This window comes from Strix uralensis, chromosome Z (assembly GCF_047716275.1).
Source record: "Strix uralensis isolate ZFMK-TIS-50842 chromosome Z, bStrUra1, whole genome shotgun sequence".
In the NCBI taxonomy this organism is placed as follows: Eukaryota; Metazoa; Chordata; class Aves; order Strigiformes; family Strigidae; genus Strix; species Strix uralensis.
Genome location: NC_134012.1, coordinates 23,448,360 through 23,473,489, shown reverse-complemented (window position 1 = coordinate 23,473,489; position 25,130 = coordinate 23,448,360). Strand labels below are relative to the sequence as shown.

At 44.5% G+C, this 25,130-nt stretch overlaps 1 protein-coding gene across 2 annotated transcripts in view; it reads right to left on the bottom strand.

The window, feature by feature from the left end:
• The window catches only part of SNX30 (sorting nexin family member 30), a 64,095-nt gene extending 44,644 nt beyond the window's left edge, over positions 1–19,451 (bottom strand). The window contains exon 1 of one of the 2 annotated variants that reach the window (XM_074855718.1): positions 19,171–19,451. In XM_074855718.1, coding sequence (XP_074711819.1) covers positions 19,171–19,332 — 162 coding nt within the window. In that variant the 5' untranslated portion in view covers positions 19,333–19,451. The remainder of the gene's footprint in view (positions 1–19,170) is intronic. The other variant, XM_074855719.1, reaches the window with a different exon arrangement.
• Positions 19,452–25,130: the final 5,679 nt, after the last annotated feature.

Sequence of the window (25,130 nt, the reverse complement as noted above, 5' to 3'; positions counted from 1 at the left end):
GTTTTGCTTGGAGGAGTCCTCATTTCCATCCTCCCAACTCCGGGAGTATCATCCAGTGCTTAGGGAAGACAGAGGCTAAAAGAACCAGCAAGCGGCTATTTTAGGCAGAGACACACAAGGGTTTGGGAAGTCTGTAATTCCTTGAAACTGACTCAGCAGCAGTGGAAACAAAACAAAACTTCATAGCCAACTTGGAACATTCCCACACCTTTGAGTCTCACACTTTGATAAAGACCAACTACTCCAGCTAGTGGTTACTCCACTTTGAATAAATATCGCAGCAACTTCACATGTTCTCTGCTCTAGTTTTGTAGCAGAGAGAACTGACAGCATGTGACAAGTCGCACAGTATGTAGGAACGTTTGACATCAGTATTAGAAATTCCCAAAGATCCATGGCTCTTCAGAGAAGAGAGGAGGGTTTTTTGTTTGTTTGTTTTAACTAGTAGCACAGTAGATTTACGGAGAAAGTGTTTCCCTTGTAAGGACAAAGGTTCCTCTAGCTGCTAGACAGAGAAACATCACTACAGCTAAGCAGCACATAACTAGAAGTGTTTCAGTTTTAGAATTACTGCTTAGCCCCAGCTTCACACAGCCTTTGCGGCTAAATGAATCGTGTAATCTTAGCAAAGCAATCCTATTTAGGTCAGATCCTCTTTGTGCATCAGTATTCCTTATGCAATTGTGGTTTGCATTCCAGCTGGACAAGGGAAGTCCCTGTCTTCAAAAGAAGTCCTCCTTTGTTCAAGGCTTCAGAATTACAGGTGAGAGCTTCAAGTTAAAGCTACTTACAGAGGTCTGCCTTTGAGAATGGCTAAGAACAGGGCTAAGTTCCTACCAGTCTTTGTCACAAACCCATCATGGGAGTACTGGGATTTTACAGACAGCCCTCTGCCTGTTGCAGTCCTGCAGAATTATGGTAGTATTGCTCTTCACCTTGAGGACTGCCTTATGAAGTAGGGAGAATAATGCTTTAGCCTAGACATTTTGAGAAAAGGGTGATCTAAACTATTGCTGAATAACAGAGGTTAGATGCATTCTCCCGGCTAACACAATAACACTCTGAATTGGTTGCCAATAGATGAGACACTTCAGATTTAACTGGCAAGTGAGCAAGAACTGGAAGGCAGGCAATCCAATGCTCTCTTAAGAGGAGGGCAAAAGAGCAGGATGAGCATGGCACAGCCTGCCAGCTCATATATGAGGTAGACAGCTTGAACTACACAAGCATCTGGCTCAGACTCATAGGACCATGTACAACAGGAAGAAGCAATGCTACAATAACTCAGCAGATAAGGAGTTCTGTTGGGAGTTACACAGACAGAACAAGCAGAAGACAGGATAAGATTAGCAACAGGAGATGGCTTCAGAAAATCTTCCGTTCAGCTAGACAGAAGAATTTGGCTGAGCAGAGTAAAGTGCAAAGCAAACCCTGGGACACTGCAGTAGCTGTAGACAAATCTGTTCCTGTTTCCAAAAGGAAAAGACAGCTCTTCATTGCCCATGTGCAAGAAGCATTAGTATAAGGCAAGTTGTGCCAGAACTGCTGCCAGTCAAATTCTAAGCTTCCAGCATGGAAATGAATTAGCTTGTGGAAACAGCTTAAGCCTGGTTGCACAGGAGATCTCAAAAGCTTGTAACAAAACCCTTTCAAAAGAAAGCTTAAAGAATATGATGGAGTCTGATGAAATGATACACATCTGATACAGATGAAAACTCTGTATCAAGGTGTCTGAACAACTAGAGGAAGGACCAAAGATGGAGCTTGCAGCCACTTGCATGAAGTTAGCAACTTTCCTCACCAATTCTTTTGGGAGATAACAATATCCTACTAGCATACCTTGTACTTTTTAACCAGGGTGGAGGTTTGTGAAGGCTGGAATCCACTTCAGTCTACTTGAGTGTGTTCCTGTAGTCATGGGTCCTGTGGAATGTCTCAGGTCATAAAATAAAGGCTGTGATAGTTTTACCTGATCTCAGCCTTGCATGAAACACCACAGATTTAGATCAAGTAAAGCTTCTAGACCAAATCTGGTTAGGAACAGGAAGGCTGCTAGCTGTGGTAGGGGGGAAAGAACAGAAGATGTGTACACTGAAAGTACTACTGTGCTATACTGCCTCATCTGCAACAGCAAAACTCTCCCCAGCAGTCACAGCTGGCATCATGCCCTGCTACTTGGCTAGTTTTCAGTAGTTGAAGGCCAGTTTAGAAGCTAAACATTTGTCCTTCTTAATGGGTGGAGCCTCCTAGCTAACTGCACAACGAACAGCACTTAGGACTGCTGAAACTTCTTTTAACAGTAGGCAGGATCAGTTTGCTGAAGTCTTATGCTATTGCTAGAAAGAGGTAGGCTTTGAAGCATCACAGCAGATGGCCTAGCAATCTAAGTCATCTCAGGCTGTAATCCTTTCAGCAAAGCACCTCCTCATCATGTTAATTGGCACTGGCTTTCTTCCATGGGACTTGGGGATTTTTGCAGTTGGGGAAGCAAGACTGCAACATCTGTTCTAGTCTGCTTTTACCACAGAAGGAGGACTGTGCCCTGCAGAGCCTAGCAGGAAAGGAGATCTGCAGCCATCTGCATTTCTACTTGTCAATGTAGTTATCATACCATAAGCTTTTGAAATACTGACTAGTATTAATTGTTTTATTTAACGGTGACTTCAGTGCCAAGGATTCATGCATCAGCTTCACCTTTAGTGCACCAAGTAGCTGCTCATCTGCTGTTTTAAGTACCTACCTGCATTATCAAACATCAGCACAGTCCAAGTCCCAGCAGGTACCTACTGCTCAAAGCTCTTCACAGAAAAAAAGCCTTTTCGTCACAACACCTGTTATTCACAGTACAGTCACACTGCCATGAATCTGAGCAGCCCCACAGGGTGGGTGGAGGGGAGGCTGCTTCTGGCAGCCAGGCAGATGGAATGGAGGACAGGTTCTGTCAAGACATTCTTCAAGCCTTAGAGAGCATCCACCAAGGCCCTCCTCAAGTTTCAGAGCTTTTTCTAAAGTAAAGATCCTTAGACTCTGTCCCTCACGACCTCAGGCCAGTCTCAGAGCTTTGTCACCTGCTGAAGCAGGTCAGGTGAAGGTCTAGCAAGGCCTGAATCACAACCTACAGCAGAAATAGCACGACATTCAGACCTTCAGGTTCATGATTTACTGGTTAAGTGCTAGGTTTTTGTGTACAACCACCTACAGGCAGACTCTTCACACATCCCTACAGAGTTTGCAGGATTCTTCAAGACACCCAAATTTACAGGTACATGAGATCAGATGACTCTAGCAGCACAAGTTTGGTATCCTACAGTACAGGGCAACTAGGACCTTAACTGCCTGTGTTGGAAATGCATGAGCCCTCCCAACTATACAGGCTGCTATCTGGTAATGAAGCAGCTTCACATTCTTTTGTTGTATTATACAGTCCAAACACCTTGACTAGTTAGCCTGCCCAGAAACAGATACTAAATGTATCAAGAAGTTAACATTGTCCAAGTTTAAAAATCAGCTGAATTTTATAAACTTCAAGTCTGCATGTGACATGCAAAATGAGTTGGGAAGCTTCCAGCTGATGTCATCTTCTCCCTCCTTCATTCTCCCAGGAGATTTTCCAAGATTCTAGATCTACAGAGCAGCTTGGATCCACATAAAGTGAAACCTCAGGAGCTTGGTATTTGGCCTTCTGGATGGCAGCCTACCCCAATGGAGTGGTACACACCAGAGAAAGCATCCAGGATTCAATCCTTGAAGGCTAAAAAAAGGTCTAGAATTCTGTAGGTATTGGCTTATTGTCAAATGAAGATCATGCAGTCTCGTAAGTTAAGTGCAGCTAGTCAATACTGCAGCTTCTACAAACTATGTTAGCTTTCATCTATCCTTTCTTAGTAAGTCTAGAGCTCAGACAGCAAAGCTCTCTAAGCTGTAGCCTATAAAGGAATTGGAAGAGGTGCTTCAGCGAGGTCTTCCAAGCACAGATAAACTCATCTCTGGACAGGTTAGCCTGAAACCACCTGATGATGCAAGCACATTGCTCTCATTCAACAGTAGAAGACATTTAGAAATGTTGTTGTTTAGAGGCAAGAGGTGCACTTAACCCCAAATATCCCCACCTAACTCCGGAACCTTACAGCCAGGACTGTTCTACTCCTAGAGCCTCACTGCTTCACTTCTGCAATACAGAGTGCTGTACCCCTTCTTCTGTTTCAAGGCATTCTGTTGCTTTTTGCCATCCATTTCCCAGAGAGACACAGCCACAGATATAGTCATGTCATGGGGACAACAATCCCACACAACAATTGCAGCTGGTTTCTGGAATAGTCTTATTTCTATACCTTCAGTACACAGCAATAAGCCATAATAGAATTGTTTCTGGTGACTGGAAAACTAAAATGGTTTAGATGTGAATATTCTCAAGAACACTATAAAAGTTAGCATTTAACTTGGCTTTCACAGACCTGTTCATAGCACTACTTGTCTTATCCCAGCAAGTTTTGAAAGCAGATTTTTTTTTTTTTTTATTTATAGAGTTCTCTGCTACTGGCCTGTACAGGTCAGCTCTGCATAGAAAGCACCCTTCTGTCCTCCAGTCCATCTAGATCAGTTCATCTGTCACTGACAGCATAGTATCCTATTAGAACATCTCACTAAGCATCTGTATAGCAAAATCTCAGTCTGTACAACACTATTATCCAATACCAGCTGCATACAAATACCTAAACTTTTCTTCAGATAGAGAACGAAGGCAAAGGCATTTGCTTCCCCTTTATATATGCTCAGTTTCATTCTCTGCCAGGCATCAGCATCATACTTTATTACAGGTCACCTTTGTTTTCCCACACATACCTACAGTAGATACAAGATACTGCATGTCCCCTCCTCTTGCACCTGTCTTTGGACAGCTACTTTAAGGCAAGAGTGACTAAAGTGGGGATCCAGACTGCAGAGAAGGAAGAATACTCTAGACACAGTAGGGAAAGGGAGAATAACAAGGCAGTCTTGTTCTATAAGTTTTAAACAAACAGCCCACAGTTAAAACTCCAAAAACCCTATTCATTCTACACTGATCCACAAACAAGACTGCGTTAAGCTGTAGTTTGACAAGAACTGTAAGGATCAACTTCTAAGGCTGAACCTACCCTCCTGGGAAAGGGCAAGTGGTTACATGTACATCAGCTCCTGACATCCTTCTCCAATAATGGGAAGGAGAGCACAGTGTGTGGGTGTACGCACAAGGAACAAGATTATACCCTCAGAAGAGGTCAGTGTTTTCCACTATACTAATCACATAGAATCAGACTGCAAGGTTGAGGCTATTTTAAGACCAATACAGACTGAGCTCAAATCAGAAGCAATTCTTCTCTCTCTTACCTGGAAATGTGTCAGCAGGGGAGGGACAGTGCTGGATGTTGAGGACACAAGCCCAGATTTTTTATTTCCTAGCCCTGGAGGGTATTATGCAGTAAGTCTGTGGGTCCTGCAGATGGGCAGAAATCCCTTAACTCTAACGTGGCATGCATACCACACCTGGCCCAAGTCTCACCCCTACAGTTCTAGCAGTACCACTGGTATTTTGCCCATCTAACCAAAAAGCCACGAGGATAAAGATTGGATCAATTTGCTCTCAGGATATTTTAAATAGGTGTCAGAGTACAGCATGCTGCCAAGCCATGAGTCTGATGACTTTTTTCTGGGGTTCATCACTTAAACTAGTGTTTCTGCTCTGTAGGTCAGAGTTGCCTGGAGACAGATTCCTCAGTGTCCCTGAGAAAAGAAGAATTTTAGATGCAGCAGCTGACTGTAACAGCATGTAGTTTGGTACCATTCAAGACATGGGAGCATTCTTGCTTAGAAAGGTATCATACTCTGAACAGTGTTTCTTTGCACTTTGGCTGGACAGAGAAACACAGGAACAAGCTTCTCAGAGACACTACATGATTGACACAAGCACTTTCCAAGCTTCTCATGCAGGTCATGGAATTCCCACTTCTTTCGTGAGGCTAAAAGACAAGTTTTATAGGATGGATTATTTTACTCTGTGGTTTGTCTTCCCATAAGTCATCACAGTTAAGCTAACCAGAGCAAGAATGTGGGCATTGAAATGTTTCCTGCAAATCCTACCTCTGTTGCTGAAGTCTTCCAGGACTCAGCTACAATATAGCTCAGTTTCAGCCTTCCTGTGCACGGGTGTAGAACGGGGTGTCATAAGGAGGAGTCAAGTACCACATTAGACCATCTGTTCATACAGTCTGGCTACATGTCTGTCTTCTCACAGAGTCCTTAAGAGGGTGTCCTCTTTTCCTAGCCTGGAAGGGGAACTGTACAATATCACACTAAAGCTAAATGAGGTTCAGGTTACACTCTAAAAATGAGGATCATGAGTGGCATCTCAGATGTTTTACAGCACTTAAGACAAGTTCTCCAATATTAGTAATAAACCATGTTACCGTACTACTTCGTGCACAAAAGGTCAAAAGGCTTTGGGGGCCTGGCATTTGGTGGATGAAATGGGTTGTTATTTGGAGCAGGCATTAATTAGGCAAAATGTGAAGGGATAAGGCATACTTTTGTCTTATAAACTCACTAACCTGACATGTACTTCCCCATATCCTCTAAACAGGAAGGAATGTGCGACAAGTAACTGGATGCTTGCCACATCTTATAGCTCCCTTACTGTGGCAAGGTATTTTACATGCAAAGAGGTATTTTAACACATCCACAGGATGAACTGTTCTCTCGGAAGAAACAGTCCCAGATTCAAGGTTAGCTTCTACGTTTACGAAGCACTACAGCCCTCGCAAAAAGCTTTATCTATCTACCTAAGCAACAAGCCAGTCTGGCAACTGTCCAGCAAGATTAGTTCAGTTATGTTTAAGCTGTAGAAAGTAAGAGAGAAGTGCTTGTGACCCAAAGGAAAGCAAGAGAGTTTAACATTTGGGCAGACTTGAATTTGCATCCTTTAGCAGCACTAAAGGTTCCTTCTTCCTTCTGCAGTTCTCAGTAGAAGGCAATAGGCACTAGATGTGCTCAAAAAATCTTCACAAATGGCAGAAGCTACATGTCTTCAGAAACATTTTAAAAATGCAGACCTTTTGAGTCAAGTCTCTAGTTACTTTCTTCTAGCTCTGTGAAGTTCCATGTCCATCTGCAAGGAGTTTGTTTCAAGAATATTGTTTGTTATAAGACTTGAATTACTACCAGAAGGGTTCTGCAGCTGTGTGCACAGGAACATCATAACCCATTTTAACATGCTAAAGAGCACCTTATTAATGAGCAAGCCTAACACACCCAGTGTTTTGTTTAAAGCTTCATTTTCAGAACCTGAGCTCTGACCCTCTAAATAGCAAAGCACCAGCCAGGATTCAGACCGTGAGCAGGAAAACTCAAATCCAGCAGATGACTAGGAATCTTTCCCAACCCAAGAAGCCAGATTTATATCTGATTACAGATGGAACAGTTTGTTAAGCTTGTCCAAACTAAACTGCTCTCTCCTAGAGACATATGGCTTTGTGTTAAAGCTCTGCAGACACACCATGCAGCAGTTTTTTCCTGTTCATGCTCTGGAAGTAGATTTAGCGGCATCAGTCATCTAGGTATCCAGTGACACCGAAGTGCCAGTTTGGCTGAGATGTTTTTGAGAGCAAACAGTGATGTTTTTAACATGTGAACAGATGAAAAGGATTGGGGAGAAGCAGAGAGAAGAAACAGGAAGGTAAGAGATGACAGGGGGCTGGAAAGCACTGTAGTATCCTAGCATTTTGTTTAAACAAGCAAGAATACACCTTCATATTGCACTATGATGTGGATTCCCTCATTCTCCTTGTTTTATATGAGTTGCATTAGCATTTCCCCACACAAGATCACTGGAGGTTTCATGAGAGCAAGTCAGACTGATGAGACATCACTGTGCAAGTAAAGGAGGCAGAGATATTAAAATGGTAGAACTCAGTTTCCTCTCAAACCTTGGAAGATGTGGAATAGCATGCTCTTGGGGGAACTCTGAGAGGTGCAATTTAAGGGACAGCCCATCATCATGTTTGCTGATAAACAAGACACTCTCCAGCAGATAGGCATTTGTTCCCAGAGGGGTAAAATAAACAAAGTGATGTGTTGGAAGAAAAAAAAAAATAACACAAAACCAAAACCCACAGAGTATGACCACTTCACTACCTGCTTTAAGGGGAGCAAGTGAGGAAAAGCAGTCATGCAGTATTTCCTCACACTATAGAAACTATCTATACAGACTGATGGAGGAAAGAAACAAGGCATGAGATCTGCAGACTAATTCATCTATAAACACCCTTTATTTATATGGCCTAGGCTCACAATAGCTACTGTGGCACATACAGGTGTTTGGCATGTGTGGCTTCTAGTGAAGTATAGTGATCCAGGAGCAAGCTAGTCAGCACATTGAAAGTCAGTGTGTAAGTTCTGAAGAGGCCAAGCTGATCACTGGCACTAAACAGTATTGATTAAAGTTTTCCAGGAATTTTCTTGGGGACAATCCAAAACACAGCTTTGTCTTGGCAGTATCCAAGATTTTCACTTACAATTTGCGTTATACTAGCATCTAAAAAGCTACAGCGAAGGTGCCAGTTCTATCCAGATAAGCATGGGTTTAAGTATCATCTGGGGTAGTCTATCACCATTCCCACAGGTCAGCACTTTCGCCACCAAGCTAGTTGAAAGCAGATGTTGCTAACACCATCTGCAGCACTGAGGGGGCTGTCAAGGCTTCTCTGCCCTTGAGCAACACCTGCACTGCAGCATATTCCTCTCAAGTAACACATCATATCATTCAAGCTCACTGGAAAAGTAAGGCCAACTATGCAGACAGACTTAAAGATAGGGATTTTTTTGTACCCTGAGAGGGCCTTCAGAAGGCTACAGCAAGTTCCAATCAAGCAATATAAGGCAACACTTTCCCATGAGGACAGGACATTGAACTGGTGTAGTAACAGCTTTCCTGGTAGATGTGACAGAGAGAAGCTTCACCCCTTGCTAGTATTTTGGCTTTGAGAGGCTACTAGCTACTGTCATCAGATATGCAGCATTAGGGTGGTTTAAGAGAGCTTATTTTTTCAGATTTAAATTCAGCTTGAGGTTAGAGCACAGACTAAGAATCAGGGTTAAAGCATGTGTTTCAGTGCTGTAAACCATCCCATCACTAATAACACTGCAGACCACTGCAACTATTATTTTCCAAGACAGGCAGAGAGGCTGTCATCCTCATGGTAGGGTCTGCACTCCTTAATTTGAGGGTATCGTCTAGAAGCAAGTAAAGCCCATTGGTATTTACATTTTGTTCATTTTCCTGGAGTGTAAAGCACTACACATTTTTGTTATTTCTTTGCGCCCACACATTAGTATAGTTCTCTTCAATCCACGACACATAAAACCACAAATCCGAGTCCAGCAAAAGCCCATCTTTAGAGATTAGAGGCACTACCACTTTCATTTCCAGAGTAACTTCTCACCTACTGCTTATTGCTTCATAGAAGCAGTCTAGAAGCTCTGAACGTGGCTGTAAAATAGTGATATTCTCCAAAGGAATTAATGCTTTGAGGACCACTCTAAATACAGCTGTTGATTGAGCTCTTTCCTTGCCTGTTGTATGAATTTTGGATTATTGCCTTTATTTGCAGCACAATTTCAGCTAGTTCCACTAGCCCATGTCACCTACATGGTTATTCAGACTGATATTTCATGATTTCTGTGAAGTATCTGGTTGAGAATCAAGTTTTGACATTATAACACTGCCTACAGCTGAAGACAACACCTCTTTCTGCCCCTCTCTCAATTTAGAAAATAAAACATGTCCCATAAATTCATTTGTCAATAAATCACTTTAGCTGGAGTGGCATTGGGAATGCTAACTCATTAAAACAGTGCAGCTCACTGGATTTTTCTATCTTCGGTTCGTCACTATAGTACTGCTAGTAGCTAACTTGCTGTCAGCTACTGCCCTTAATAGCTGGAAAAGACACAGGTTCCCCACAGTTTTTCAATAACTTACTCTTAGTAAGTTCACTCAGCTTTTACCTCAGGGCTGCAGTTGTCACCACCTCCAAGATGGAGTCTGGAGCTTTCTGCCTCACTTCATCCTAGTCATGGGAGTAGTTTTCCCCATCCACAAGAGCTTCGAGTCTCAGCTGCACTGCAACCTGGGCTTGGGCAGTCAAGTCAGCCACAGCTTAAAAAGTCAGTACAGCTCAGCATTTAAGATCTTGCTCAAGGTCAGCAGAGAACAAGCCTCAGTGAAGTTACTTCTGAGAAATACAGAAGAGCAAAAGTTGTTTTTAACAGGTCTATTGTCTTCTGCAGACTAGCAGTACATGCAAGTTACAATCTCAAAGATGCAGCTTAGGTGTTGCAAGTAGATTTTCACACAGCAGTGCTAAGTCTCACTGCACCATTACGAGCTCCCGTCTTGTCTCCTGACCTACTTTACAGAAACCAGCCTCTCCACTCAGATAAGGAAAAGACTGGCTAGTGTGACAGCCAGACGATCTGTTTGAGATACCACAAGAGTACTCCACAATGCTAGAAGACATGAGAACAGTAGTTTGCAGGTTAATCTAGGAATTGATGTCTCCCAGATCACAGCCTGTCAACCAGAAAGCCTCAGTCTTTATCCTCTGTCCCTCCCATTGTTAATCACAGGGACATGCTGCCCGAGGCTTATCACAAACCCCTGAGGCACCAATAGAAGAATGATGTGCCCACACAGCTGTAAAAAGAGAGCTGCTTAACCAATCCAGTTATCCCCTTCTCCCCATGAAGCAGCTCAGAGAGCATCCAGCAGCTCGGGTAGGTTTGAGGCATTCCAGCACAGGCAGCCCAGAGGATTCTTTCCGACCACCAAGCATAACTTTTTCCACCGTGGCTTGCAAGTTATTGCCAAGACTCACCCTTCTGAAACCCAGCTGAAGAACCAAGTTCCTCTACATACGTTTTGAATATTTGTTTTCAATACTCTGTGTCATTAAGCATGAAGCAATCCTGTTGAAAAGATTATGAAAGCTGCGCAACACCAAATTCAACCTCAAAGTATACTCCTCCCTCCATTAAGTTGAAATAAGAACCATAAAGTAATAATACTGTTATACAGTAAAAGCTATGTTGAGTTTTACCAGACGGAAAGATTAAAAAAGCAGTAGTACTAAGACAGACAGTTATGCTGATGCAAGTGTTTGTCCCAAGTTAAGAGTGTTAGCTGTCCTTCATCTCGTTCAGAAGAGATTAAATTGCCAATCCCAGAGAAACTCGCTGTACTGGGAAGTTGTTGATCATAAAGAGACCACCAAGGACCATTTTACAACAGTACTAGAGCACCTACATTGTAAGATACCATTAATCACCCTTATCGATAAAATCCTATTTCTGTAAGTGAAGGCAACTGTAAGCAAGCACACCAGTGCATTGTTGTACATGCTTCCACACCAAACCCCAGGGTGCCTACTAGCAAAAAGGAGACAAGCACTCTATCCTTTCAGTAAGATACCATAGTATTAACCTATCCAAGTGATACCACGAGTTTGAGAGATAAAATAGCTAGAGGAAGCAGTTCTAGTTACCACCATTATGAAAGATGGGAAACTGAATTCATACAGCAGCTTGGCTGTGGGTAGAGCACTAACGGCAAGCTGAAAGCCATGCTAGGTTTAAGACAGTTCTTTTAACTAGGAGACTAGAAAAGAGCTGCCTGATGTACATACATGCACACAGTTCAACAGGAGAAAAGACAGCAGTTCCTTTAAACAAGATGATGATTAAGCTTATTCTTTGAGAGCTGATGGTCCACCCGTGAAGTGTGTGGCGGACAACTGCTTGTACCTAAAAGCTTCCTGGCCTAAGAACTATGGTTCAGTGATTTAACTGCAAGGTAACCTCCCCATTCAGTGCAGTGACTGGAGGAAGAGAACCACAGGATTTCCCAAAAACCAGGAGAGCAGCTTCAATAAATAGGTGAATTATGAAAAGTCAGGAGATCATTCAACCAAACTAGCAATCCTACCATCCTAGGTGGAAAACAACATTCTTGTGTCCTTCAAGCACTACTTCTGCAGACAAGGACAGGGATTTACTGGAAGAAGCCTAACGTTCACAGGTCCTTATAGGTAACAAATCAAAACAATATTCACTAGAGGGACAACACAGCAGAGATGACATCAATCTAGAAGGTTGCTGAAGTGCATTGATGACAACTGCCTGACACAGGTGACTGATAAGCTGACAGGGGGAGATGCTTTGCTGAACTTTAGTCTTACTAAGAAGGAAGAATTGGTCAGGGATATGAAAGTAGGGGGCTGCCTCGGCCACAGTGGCCGTGAGCTGTTAAGAGTTTGGGATCCCAAGAGGAGAGAGGAAAACAAAGATCACAACCCCAGACTATCAGGGAGCAGACTTTGGCCTCTTCAGGAATCTGCCAGGACATGGCCCTGGAGAGGCATGCAGGAGAAATGGTTGATTTTCAAGGAGCACCTCTCCAGCCCCAAAACTGGTCCATCCCAATGATCAGGAAATCAAGCAAAGGTGGCTGGAGACCTGCATGCATGAACATGGAGATCCTGACAAAACTCAAACATAATTAGGAAGCATAAGAAAAAGCAGCCACAGTTGACACAGAAGGAATACAGAGACACTGTCTGAGCATGCAGGGATGGGTTTAATGGGACAAAGCCAAATCTGGCAAAGGATTTGAGAACAGCAACAAGAAAAGCTTCTACAGGTACATCAGCAGCAAAACAAAAAACATAGAAAACGCAGTCCTGATGGGGTAGAGGATCTGATGACAAAGGACACAGATAAGGCGGAGGTACTTGGTGCTTTCTTTGCCTCAGTATTCATTGAGATGACCAGCCTTCAGGAATCCCAGGCCCCTAAGTCCAGTGGAAAAGTCTGGAACAAGGTAAATTCACCATCAGTGGGAGAGGACCAGGTTAGGCAGCATTTCAACAAACTGGACAGACATAAACCCATGATGAGATGGACTCACAGGTGCTGAATGATGCCACTCTAATGCCACTTTCAATTATTTTATCCTTATTACAGTGATGAGAGGAGGTTCCTGAGGACTGGAAGAAACCAAGTGTCACTCCCGTCTTTGAGGCAGCAGATGCAGGGAACTACAGGCCAGTCAGCCTCATCTCAATCCCTGTAAAGGTGATTGAGCAAATATTGGAAACCATTTGCAAGCACATCACTGTGTCCTTCATGAGAAGTCAGCATGGACTTAAGGGAAGTCATGCTTAACCAACCCAACAGCTGCTATAAAGATATGACTGGCCTGGTGTTCAACAGGAGAGTTTTAATCTGGTTCATCTCAACTTTTAAGAGTTTCTCTCAAAACTGTCTCCCATAACATCCTCCTAGACAAGCTGATAAGTACAAGCTAGGCAGATATACAGCAATGTGGGCTGAAAACTAGCTGAACCGCTGGGCTTAAAGGGTGATCCCACAAATTTCAGCTGGAGGGCAGTCACTAGTGGGATACATGAGCAGGCAGTAATACGGCCACTACTGTTTAACACCTTCATCAGTGACCTAAATGATGGGACAGGGTATATCCTCAGCAAGTGTGCTGAGGATGCAGAACTGAGTAGAGTGCTCGATACACCAGATGGTTGTGCTGTCATTCAGAGGGACTTCAACAGGCTGGAAAAACAGGCTGACAGGTACCTCCTGAAATTCAGCATGAGGAAATGCAAAGTCCTGCACCTGGCAGGAATAACCCCATGTAGCAGTATGTACTGGGGGCTGACTGGTTGAAAAGCAGCTTGACAGAAGGAGGAAAAAAAACCCACACCCACAAAAAACCCCACACCATACACAGATCCTAACGGAAAAGTTGACTGTGAGCCAACAATATGCCTCATGGGAAAGAAGGCCAACAGTCTAGAGAGGGAAACATGCAGTGGATCTTACCAATATGGATAAATACCTGATGGTCAGGCATACAGAAGGTGGTGACAGAGTCCTTTCAGTGGGTCCAACAACAAAACAAGAGACAACGGGCACAAACTGAAATATTGGAAGTTTCACTTAAACCTGAGAAAGAAGTTTTACTTTGCAGGTGACTAGATGCAGGAGCAAGTTGCCCAGCGAGATATTCAAAAAACAACTTCACAGCATCCTGGGCAGCCTGCTCTAGCTAATCTTGCTCTAAGCTGAGGGCTTGGAATACAAGATATACAGACGTGCCTTCCAGCCTCAACTTTCGCAACTATCAGTTTTGTGTTCCTGTAGATTGGAACTGAGATCACTCATCCATACTGACACTGTTTCACAAGTTCACCAACTTCAGTTCCTGACTTTCTGTAGTCCTCAGTCTCTCCCAAGACTGAGGATTTACCTCCAGATTGCTTTAACAACAGTACATGATGCTGGTCTAACAGTTCTCATTTAGTCAGAGAAGGAAGAGGTTTGTAGAAGCTCAGGCAGATCTATTTTAAGATTTCAGATTATACTGCAAACTGGTTTCATCTGTGGGTGGATAAAGTTAAGAGCAATAATTATAAACTAGCAACCAAGAGGCTGGAAGTAGAGCTCCAGACTCTCAGTATATTTTTTATTGAAGAGCTGCCAGGCTTCCATCCAGAATGAGTGCTAAGTAACAGTACTCTAGCAAACACACCAAGTATTTATACTTGATCAGGTGCTAATACAGGCCTAGTGATTCACTAAGGTGGTAGCTTGGAAGCAGATGAGCAAGGGGTCACATCCAAGCAATAGTTTTCAGTTAGTAACCAGAAGCTTGCAGTAGGAGTTTTAACATCCATCTCCTTGAATTAGCAAATTCAAGCTATGCGTTCACTGCAAGCCTGGTATTCCACATCAGCTCTGCTTGATACACACTATCTGTAAGACAGCCTTGAAGCTCACTTCAGCTGTATAGTCTTAGAGCCAAATACAAGGCATGCACATATTTAAAGAAAAGCTGAACAGGTTACAGGTAACTCAGGTTATTACAGATGTCTGAAAGAGGACAAGGGAGTTTGAGACTTAAGACAGGTGGGATATGAAAGCTTTGGGAGTGATAAGCAAGAAACCACTTTTACTGGGAGTTAGGACCTTATCAGGTAGCTGCCAGTCTCAAGGCAGACCATACCAAGAACAGCCAATATCACCCTGTTAGAAAGATATTCTCACAACACAAGTCTAGAGGGACTACAAGGACCACAGGTAGAGCACAGTTCGGAGCAAGCCATACCAAACACTTTCTTTCTAATTCTGCACAGCCTGTCACTTCCAACACTTAGCAGCATGCTACTAAATCCGCACAGCCTCAGTGGGGCTGTATCTTGAATATTATACTTTTACAACCATTTGGGTACAGTCACACAGCAAACTACTGTCTGCTTCTCACCTCTGCTCCAAACCCAGTAACCCATTAATAGTGCCTTTTCTCCCCAGTGGCAAAGTGGTTGTCCTAGCACACAGAGCAGATTCACTATCTAAAGTGACAAACTAGTGAACTGGAGTCAAGTAGTCACATGCAAGCAGAACTTCCTTTTTTTTTTTTAAAGGAAAAAAAAGGAGAGAAATCCACACTGACACTTCCCCATTTGTCTTACCTTCCTCTGCAGAGAATCTGCTCTAAAAAGCAGATCTCAATTACCTTGCACACCTTCCAGAAGCTCCATAAGAGAGCAAGAACTCAGATTTACAGCTAACCCTGCACTGGACACTGCCATGCACCCTGAGGGATTGTTTCCCTCTCACCTGAGGTAAAAAAAAAAAAAGAGGGGGCCAGTACCGCTTAGGTTCAGCTTTAGCTGTCTCCTTATTTGGCAGCTAGCAAGTGTAAAGGGAGAATAAGCTCAAAAAAGCTGATGGTGGTCAGGTATCAGGACAAACAACATTTTACGCAATTAGACACAAGAGGAACAATAATATCATTACAGAAAGATCTGGCCAATACAGAAATGCTTCAGAGGCAAGAATCTACAAACACAAGTGTTTCATGTTTGCTGCAAAATCCCTGTGAAAGCCAAGTACTTAACCAGAAATGGCCATTTCATTTAAGAGGTTAGATGCTACTCAGATGTCAAGGTTTCCTGGCTCCTAGAACAGCTCTCTCCTGCAAGTCAGGATGAAGAAGCTATTTCAGACAATCAAAGCTCTGCAGCCCTCTTCATAAGATTCAGAAAACCTGAGACTAGTCTACTTCGGGGGCCTCACAACCAAGAAAGCCACAGTAAACAGCACAGGCTTTCCTTCCCTTTTCCATGATCTACTACTGCTCTAGTAGCACTAGCCACTGTTCTTAAACAGCAACCAAAGGTTTATGAGACTTCAAAGTTAGACAGGGTCTAAGCTACTAGATTATTCCCACATTTGAATCAAAAACCAACAGGACATGGGCAGGCAGTGTTCCTGTCCTCCAGGATCCTGTGACTCAGGAAAAAGTAGGGTTCTTACTCAGCATCTCCAAAAAAGCAAGGAAAGCATGCTTTAAAGAATACAAAGCAGTGATGGCTGAAGTTCAGCCACTTCAGGCTGCACATCTGTGGCAGTGGAAACTGAAGCACTGATTTACAGGCAGACAACTTCCTTACTTTTCTGCATCTTCTCCCCTCAGAGGATGTCAGCCTTAGGTACTTTTGTCCTGCAACAGCGTTTAGGAAGTATCTGCTCAGAGCAGGTAAGAACCACCCAGAAAATCCAGTTCATGTCAATGTGTCAGCCATTGCCACTATCCCTCTGCCAGAGGGATGTCCTAGTACCCGCCTGGGTATGGACAGTGGTCTTTACATAAGCTTACTGACTCAGAGCCACTTTGAAGCATAAGACTTCAACCCAAACTTCTCCTGCAGTGCCAATCTCCACCAGACTGACCAGAAAGACCAAGAGAGCAGACAAGCACAGCTCCTATTCAAGAATCAATAAAGAACAGCTGCTGAGCTTTAAATCTGAGTCAGACTTGAATACTGACCTCCCTCTGTTACCCAACTACTAAAGCTATCCACACATTGTTAGTTGACTAGTGAGCCAGCCTCTCAAGAGATTAATGACCACCAGAAGACCAAAAGACATACTAATCACCTAGAAGGCAGTTTTACCTATTTACCTCCACTTACCATACTCACTGTCTAGACTACTCAACACACAGCGCAAACAGAGTTTACTACTGCCTTAAACTTATGAACACCTGTTTGTTTGCTGAAGTTTTTCTTGAGGTGGGAAAGAAGTTAACTCATTTTTTTCTTGCCAGTGGATCAGGTATTAAGAGGAAGAAGGGACATCTCTCACACAACAGAGCTGTTGGACTCCTTCCATCAGAAGGATCAGACATTTGGCTTTTTCTGCTAATTCAGCTAGAGGGAAAAAAGAATGATGCCCTCTTCCTACTGGAAATCCTTTTGTTCTGCAAGGCTCATTACCCTAGTGTCACTTCCAGGTCAACCACAGAACTGCTCTCGAGTCTAAAAATCACTTACCTCAGCCCCTTTTTGCTCTCCCCTTTACAGTACATCTGTGCTGCCAAATGCCTACAACAGGACAGTACTACAGGTACTAGAAGATGGACTTCACCTGTGTTGCTGGAGGAAAAACTGGGCAAGATCCTTCCTACTGACAAGAAGTTAACTGACCACAGCCTGAGGCTAGAGAGGTATTTCTGCTTCTAGGTTATCAGGGATGCTGATACACTTTTCAGACACCTCAAAGCAGTAAAGCAGAGAGCAGCTTGCTTACAATAAAGCTCTTTAATACAGCTGAGGAAAGAAGTTATAGGGTGTGAGCCACTCCTCAGAACAGAGCTGCTCACCAGCTACACAGCAGTGCGGATGGACAGTGCTAACAGAATACAGTACCCCCACTGCACTCCTGAGCTGCGAGAAGACCTATGAAGGCAGCTGCCAACTCCTATTGCTACAAGCTGGTCAGACAGCAACCTAGTTACACGAGTAAATCCAACCAACTGTAGACAAAAACCTCCACGATTCTTACTCCCACCTTACTCACATACCCCCTTCTCTCAGAGGGACATCAACTCTTTGACACGCTTCTCAGGTGAAGGTATATGTTCCCAGAGGGAAGAAGGTAAGCCTGGCTTCTCACTTGAGCAACAGTGGGCAAATATTCAAGGAGAAGACTCCTTACATCGGCAGGAACAAGTGCTGAGTCGGTACAGCTCAGTTACAGGGCAGCAGAAGGTGATACATGGAAGAGGTCTTGACTCATTCCCCCAGAGCATGGGAGTGTAGCAGAGCAGATACTGCTGGCAGCCCCAAGGCCTCTGGAGGCTAGCAGATCCAGCCTGCCCACAAGCAGCTCCACACTCCCCAGGACAACAGCCACAGGAAGCACCTCTTGCCACCAGCAGCTCTGTAACACCTTGTACACACACCAGCTGGCCCAGAACTGCTTATTATGAAGTTTCAAACCAATCTCAGCCCTTGCAACCCTTGGTCCCAGGAAATTCTACCTTAAAGCATTTCAGGAAGTCTGCCCACAGAGATGCCAAGTCCTTGCAGGAGTAGTTAATGTATCAGGAGTGCTGTGCTGCCACTTCTGCTTTCACATTCAAGAGTTATCACATCCAAGGCCCACACACGAGCAACGCTACTTTACAAAGCCCGCTAGTGTCCCGCGGACACATGACAGAGCTAGGGAAAGGAAAGCCGGCACAGATACTCCTGCAACAGCATCCTTTCCATATTACACCGCTGTGAAGAAGCAAGCAGGAGCTCAGCTCTGGAGAGGACAATCACAGACAAGTTGATGGCAAGCTCGGCGGCAAGGAAACAACGGCAGTTCCAAGTCTTCCCCATGAGGGCTACAGGAAGGAGACAGCGAGGGAGTTGCAGCAATTCCTGAAACATTCAGACCCACCCGTACAGGGTATGAGCCCCAGGAAGATAGGATCAGTAAAATCTTGCCTCTCGCACCCACTCCGCTGAGTGGGAGCATCCGAGTCCCAGCTATCCCTCGCAGAGAGCGACACGATGCCTGCAGCCCCCACACCGGGCGCCTTCTCCCCCTCGGGCAGCCCCGGGCTCTTGCAATGGATGTCTGCAGCGCACAGGGCTCCATTTCCCCGCGGGGAGCCAGGGAGGCAGCCGGGGAAGGGGATGTGACGGGGAAGCACACACACAGAGCCCTTCTCCCTCCTCTCCATGCTACCCTCCACAAGCTGAGACACCGCGCCCCCCCTTCCCCGGGCCGTACCTTGTCGGCGATGCTGCGGGGCAGGAGCAGGTCGGGGCTGGGGGTGAGCGCCGGCCCCATCTCCTCGCTGCTGGACGTGGCTAGGGGATGCGGCATCTCCCGCAGCGACTTGGGCCCGGAGGACGGGAGAGACTTGGGGGCGCCCGCCGCGCCGCCCGACATCGCGCCGGGGCCGGGCCGCGACCGAAGGAAGGAGGGAGCGGAGGCCGCGTCGCCTCGGCGGGGAGCTGCGGGGCCGCGGCCGGAGCCTGCCCGCCGCCACCGCGCTACGAGGAGGCGGAGGCGGAGGAGGAGGAGCGAGAGCAGCGCCTGCCCGCGCCGCCGCCGCCCGCCCCTTTACAAAGCGCCCTCCGCGCCACCTGCCCGCCCCGCCCCGCGCGGCGGCGGCCGCCGAGCCGCCCGGCCCCCGCCCCCTGCCCCGGGCCGACAGCGGAAGGCGCGGGGCTGCCCCGGCGCGGCGGCGGGCGGGGCTGCGGCGGGCGGAGGCCGCGCCCCCGGCGGGGCGGGCGGTGCCAGCCGCCGCCCGGTCGGGCGGGCCCGGCGGGGTCCCGTGGAGCCCCGTCAGGCGCGGCCCTGCCTCCGGGCGGCCCCGCGGGTGCTCCCCGCCCCCAGCGCTGGCGCCGATGCCAACAGCGGTTGCCAACAGCGAACCGGCTGCTCGGCTTTCGCGGGCTCAGCTCGCCGGCTTCAAACTCTCCACGCGCTTGAAGGGAAACTCGGCGAACACTGCGGGTCTCCGTGCAGGACGAGAGCCCGTGTCGGTCGCGGTATGGGCACGAGGGTGGCTAAAATGGCAGTTGGGCGCGGGAGGCCCCTCCTCCAGGCCCAGCAGCAAGACCGACCCACCAAGCCGGGCTTAGGGACAAGACTCTTCCTCGGGGACCTCGTATTTCCAGTGGGCTGGGCGTAGGCTACCAGGAGACAGGCAGAGTGATCTCTGGTGCACCGGGCCAGCACACTACAGACAGAGGCTTTCAGCGGCCGTTTTGTGTTTGCTTTCAGTGCACTTGAGAGGCTTCACAGTTTTGCAGAATAATGTTTCGTACTGAAGCTGGTTGGAATCCATGGCAGAGAATTCTTTTTCTATTTGAAAAAACGGATTTTAAAGAAGATGCACTGAAAAGTTTTACGCTGACCTTGCGTGGAAAGAATTTTTGTATTTTTTCAGGCTCTCACAATTTGCTGTGATTATATCGTGTCCTATAGAAATGATCCATGTGAATTCGTCTAACAGCATGTGTCGATTACAAAATTTCAGTGATCTATCGACAGTTAACAGTGCGAAAAATGTGTTGATGACTGTTGAATAAATAGGAGAAAAATCATAGTCTGGTTTAAAATATTCCCTGAGCAGATAAAGCAGCTACATTTGTCTGATAAATTACTCTTTGTGAATAATCTGCTCAGCACTAATTAGACGTAATAGAGTAACATGTTGCTGGGGGAAGAGAGCTGGATCACTGTGAGACTGTCATAATCCCTTCCAGCTATATGTAGATATATAAAGATATGCATACAGATATGTGACCAAACAGGACTCGGATGCTGTAAACATTTTTGCTCCTGTTTTAACTTTTCCCAGGGGAGGACAGCACATTGAAATGAAAAAGGGCAGCACTGCTACTTAAATCTAAGCTAGCAAGTTTCACAGGTGTCAACGCTAGGTGCCACGCAGCAGGACAAACACGGGACTGCAACACTGTGGACTTTCATTACAAAAAGAAATGTGATGTATCACAGGAAAAAAACATGAAAAAATTAATCTTTACTATAAATAACTACTTAATGCTATGTCATGTTTGAACACCGGTAACAGTCAAGAGCCCCAACCAAGTCCCAGGCCCCAGTGAAAAAGAGGCTGTGAAATATGCCTTCTTCATTAAAAAACAACAACCTATTTATCTATCAAGGAAAGGAAACAATACAAATTAGCATAAATACATACACCACAGCTTTCTTCTAGACTATCTTAAGTGGAAAGCACTGTGATAAAGCAGCAGGCAGGTCTGCATATCTGCCACACTGCTTAGGAACCAGTTCCCTTCCATTTTGTGAAAGTCTGCATCTCAAAGGCTTATGACTTTCCAAGAGCTCTTCCCATCTTTTCCCTTAAGCATCCTCACCCAGCTGTTTCCAACTCAGACCCTTTTCTAAAGGAAGCCTGTCAAGGATGCTTACACCAACACCATCAAAACTTGGAGACCTGGGGACATTCTAGCTCTGTGCAGGTACGAACGACCTTCCACTCATTAAACCTATTGTCTTGGTGGGCAACAAGCCGAGCATAGGCCTGCTGCATCCCTGCAGCAAGAAATACCAATGGTATCCGGGCTCCCTAAACAGCAAGCAGCACAGGCAGCAGCTGGAGGGCAGGGTTTATCACCTTCTACTTGGTACTCATTAGACCTTATCAGAAATACTGTGTCCGACTGTGGGTCCCTTATTACGAGACACTGACAAACTGGAGAAAGTTCAGAGGAGGGCACTGAGATGGTGGGTGACTGGAGCACTTGCCCTGCAAGCAGAAGCCACAGGGCTGAGGCTTTTCCAGCCTGGAGCAGACATGGCTTCAAGGGCACTTAACTGCATGCCCCAGTACCCCACGGGGAGAGGATGGAAGAAATGGAGCTGGGCTCTTCACAGCAGTGCACAGCAGGAGGACAAGAAACAAAGGACATAAACTGAAACAGCAATTCCTGATGGTTATTAGGAACAACTTTTTCCCCCTGAGGACAGCCAAGCAGCAGAGCAGGTTGTGGAGAGGTTGTGTAGTCTCCACCCTTGGAGATTTTCAAGACAATATGGTCTGATCTCATGTCTGACCCTCCTTTAAGCAAGAGATTGGACCAGAGACCTCCCTAGGTCACTTCCAACCTGAATGATTCAGTGATTCAGATAATGTTTGTTGCTATGGAAGTCATATGTTTAGTTTCTGAAGCAGTGTGAGGTGAGCTCTCAATTTTCCCATACACAAGGATGAAGTTCCAAGCTCCAGTGATTCACTTACTGCTCTAGTTCCCTGTGAATACTGTCTGTACAGGGAATATATGCCTCTTTGTCTACTAATCACCTTTATCTGTGCTACCTAGATGGTTTCTGCTTGGAGCTGAAACATGTCATCCTTAGTCTTTTCATCTGACAAAAACTACTTAAAACTTTTTCAAATAACTAGCTGAATCAGTGTATGCAAAATACAAGAATATTTGTGCGTAGGTGAATACAAGCAAGCTGAAGTCTGGTTGGAAAAAGTTCAGAAGACATTAGTAGAAGGACTTTTATCCAGGAAACAGACAAACCTGGCGATTATTATGGTGATACTCCTAAATTCTGACTATGATAGTTATGTTTAAATTTCAGAATTCCAACACCATAGCATGCTGTAAAGTCAAGATGGTTAACTGTTGAGCAGGTCTCTTTCCTGTATTGATCCCTAGGTCACTTTAACATAAATGTTCACTACAACCAGTTTCTGATAATTACATGCGTTTTGTGAAACCAAACAGACAGGGTTAAGGTATCTGTAAATCTGTTCAGAACTAAAGACAGATGTCTATCTTCCTCTGATTTCAGTGAGTACTAAGCGTGTAAATATTTGTGTAGACAGCAATCTAGGTTTTACAACAATATATACCTTCAGTAGCAGATGCAAACTATCATACTGAGAACCAGAAGAGTTCAAAAATCATAAATTGTATCTCAAAACTTACGAAACTTACTTTAAATTTATAATCTGAAAAAAACCTGTACAACTGGCTGGCATTTCTTTGCTGTCTTCTCTGCAAGTTCATATCACAGATTGAGGCAAGTTTTTAGCTTGCTGTTCAGCCATGAGAGAAACCCATTTTTATTTTTTTTAACATGGAAGATGACAATCTTATGTACTTGATTTCAAGAGTTAGAACTTCAAAAAGACAGAAGATAAAACATTTTAAGACTTGCATTTGAAAAATTAGAGTTAGGAGCAAATTTTTGTACCTTGATTAGAACTAGACACACATTATCAACAAAGGCCATAAAAAATTCAAAATCTTTTGTGCATGAAACAAAACAGAAAAAAGGTATGCTATGTAGCTGACTTATTGTAGGAAATGTTTTCCACACACAAATAGAAAACCTCTAAATGCAATCAGCATGTGGGTCGTCTGGCTCCAGCAGCAAGCACAAGAATGTACAGCCAAAAACTGAGGAAGGAAAGTGTCTATTTTTCTAATAGTAGCAGCACTGAAATAGGTACATGTTTTAATTCTGCTAAGAGATCATGAGTGATTAAAAACATGGTAACATTCCATTCTCCAGTTCCTACTCCATACTGCTAACTGTGATGATATAATTTTATGACTGTAATATTCTCCTTGAAATTTTTATTGATTGTTTTCTTTTGTTAAACATTGACCAAGCTAAAACCAATCAGCACATGAAACATTCAACCAGCAGAATAAAATACACTATGAGAATCAAAATCAGTGACTGGCTGAAGAGAGACTGCTATTCAATGCCACCTCTTAACCCAAGTTAACCTAAAAAATCTGCCTTGCTCTCCTAGCAAAATCCTAACTATTTGTTATGTTTACATCATTTCAGCTGAGAAACAAGATACAACAGAATAGGTATGCATATGGGCAAGAAGGCAAATGGTTAGTTTGGAGATCAAGGGTCTCACCAATTCAAGACAAAAGGTCACCAGTCTCACGTGTTTTTTCTGAAGAAAATAGTTCTGCCTCTGTATCACTGAAATGAAAGCCCTGCAGGCTACCTCTTTGGATTGTAATAGGTCAAACAGAGAGAGAAAGGATCTACAGGTTGCCTTCTCATCCTTATCCTGCCCTTTCAGTGATACTCTTGCATCTCCATAAGGCAGTGTTAGTTCAGGAAGTACTCATACTCTGCTGTTTAGCTGTATCTTCTGAACTAGGGCTGAGATATACTATAATTAAGCATCTCTGGCACCAACTGGAGATCATTCTGTGTATGTTACATCTCCTGTCATTTTTACTAAGGGTGGGACATAGGCCCACATAAGCAAGAACAGGAATTTTGAAGAGATTCTATGCAGTGCTGTTGAGTTGCACTATGTATGACATACCTACAGTTGTTGGTATAAAAGCAGTTTGGTGGTGGGTTCTGAGATCCATGTGCTTTCTCTATGGCCTGTCTAAATCCTCTAAAAAAGAGCATTTTCTTATTTAACACAATTCCTGATTTTAATTGACAGATGTTACAGACAGCAGCAAATATACTACATGGCAGCAATAGAGTACTAGGTGGCAAAGTGCTTTTCTTCAAAGCAAGGATTGAAGCAACTCCTTCATCATAACGGAAAGGCACCTGTAGGAAAACATGTTTCCAAATTTAAAGATAGGCAGCACCAGTGATTTACTGCTCTTCTGATCTGGAGTGCCAGGTACTCCACTAATACCACTTGGGATGTTTTTATAATGGCAGATGGTGTTGTAAGTGCTCAGTGTGAGCCTGAAAAGGACTCTCAGTCATTTCGTAACATTCTTTTCACAATGCATCTTCATCTTCTTGTTCAGATAATGAGACATAAAATGGCAATAGAGTTTACAATGAATAGCAGGAGGCTAACTTCAGGTTGAATTTATTTACTAGACCAGACATGTAAAACCCACCTGCTTTTCATCAAGTATTCTATTTAAAGCCTAAATTACGGGATTCTTCTCTATAGCACACTCCAGACAGTATAGACAACAAACAGTAAGGTAGGCTGGAGGCCACACGAGCCAGGCTGTCAGGCTTGGCTGGTTTGCCAGGTCAATGGCAGTAAAAACTTATTTTCCTCAGTGTCAACAGCCTCTCTTTGACCACTTTATCTTTTTCCCCCTGTGCTCTACCTAGAGAAGATAATGTTTGTGTCTGTATGCACATAAGCACATATGAAACTACTACAAAATAACATCATTCCATAAGATGTAAAAAAAATTTAAAATCCAGCTACCTTG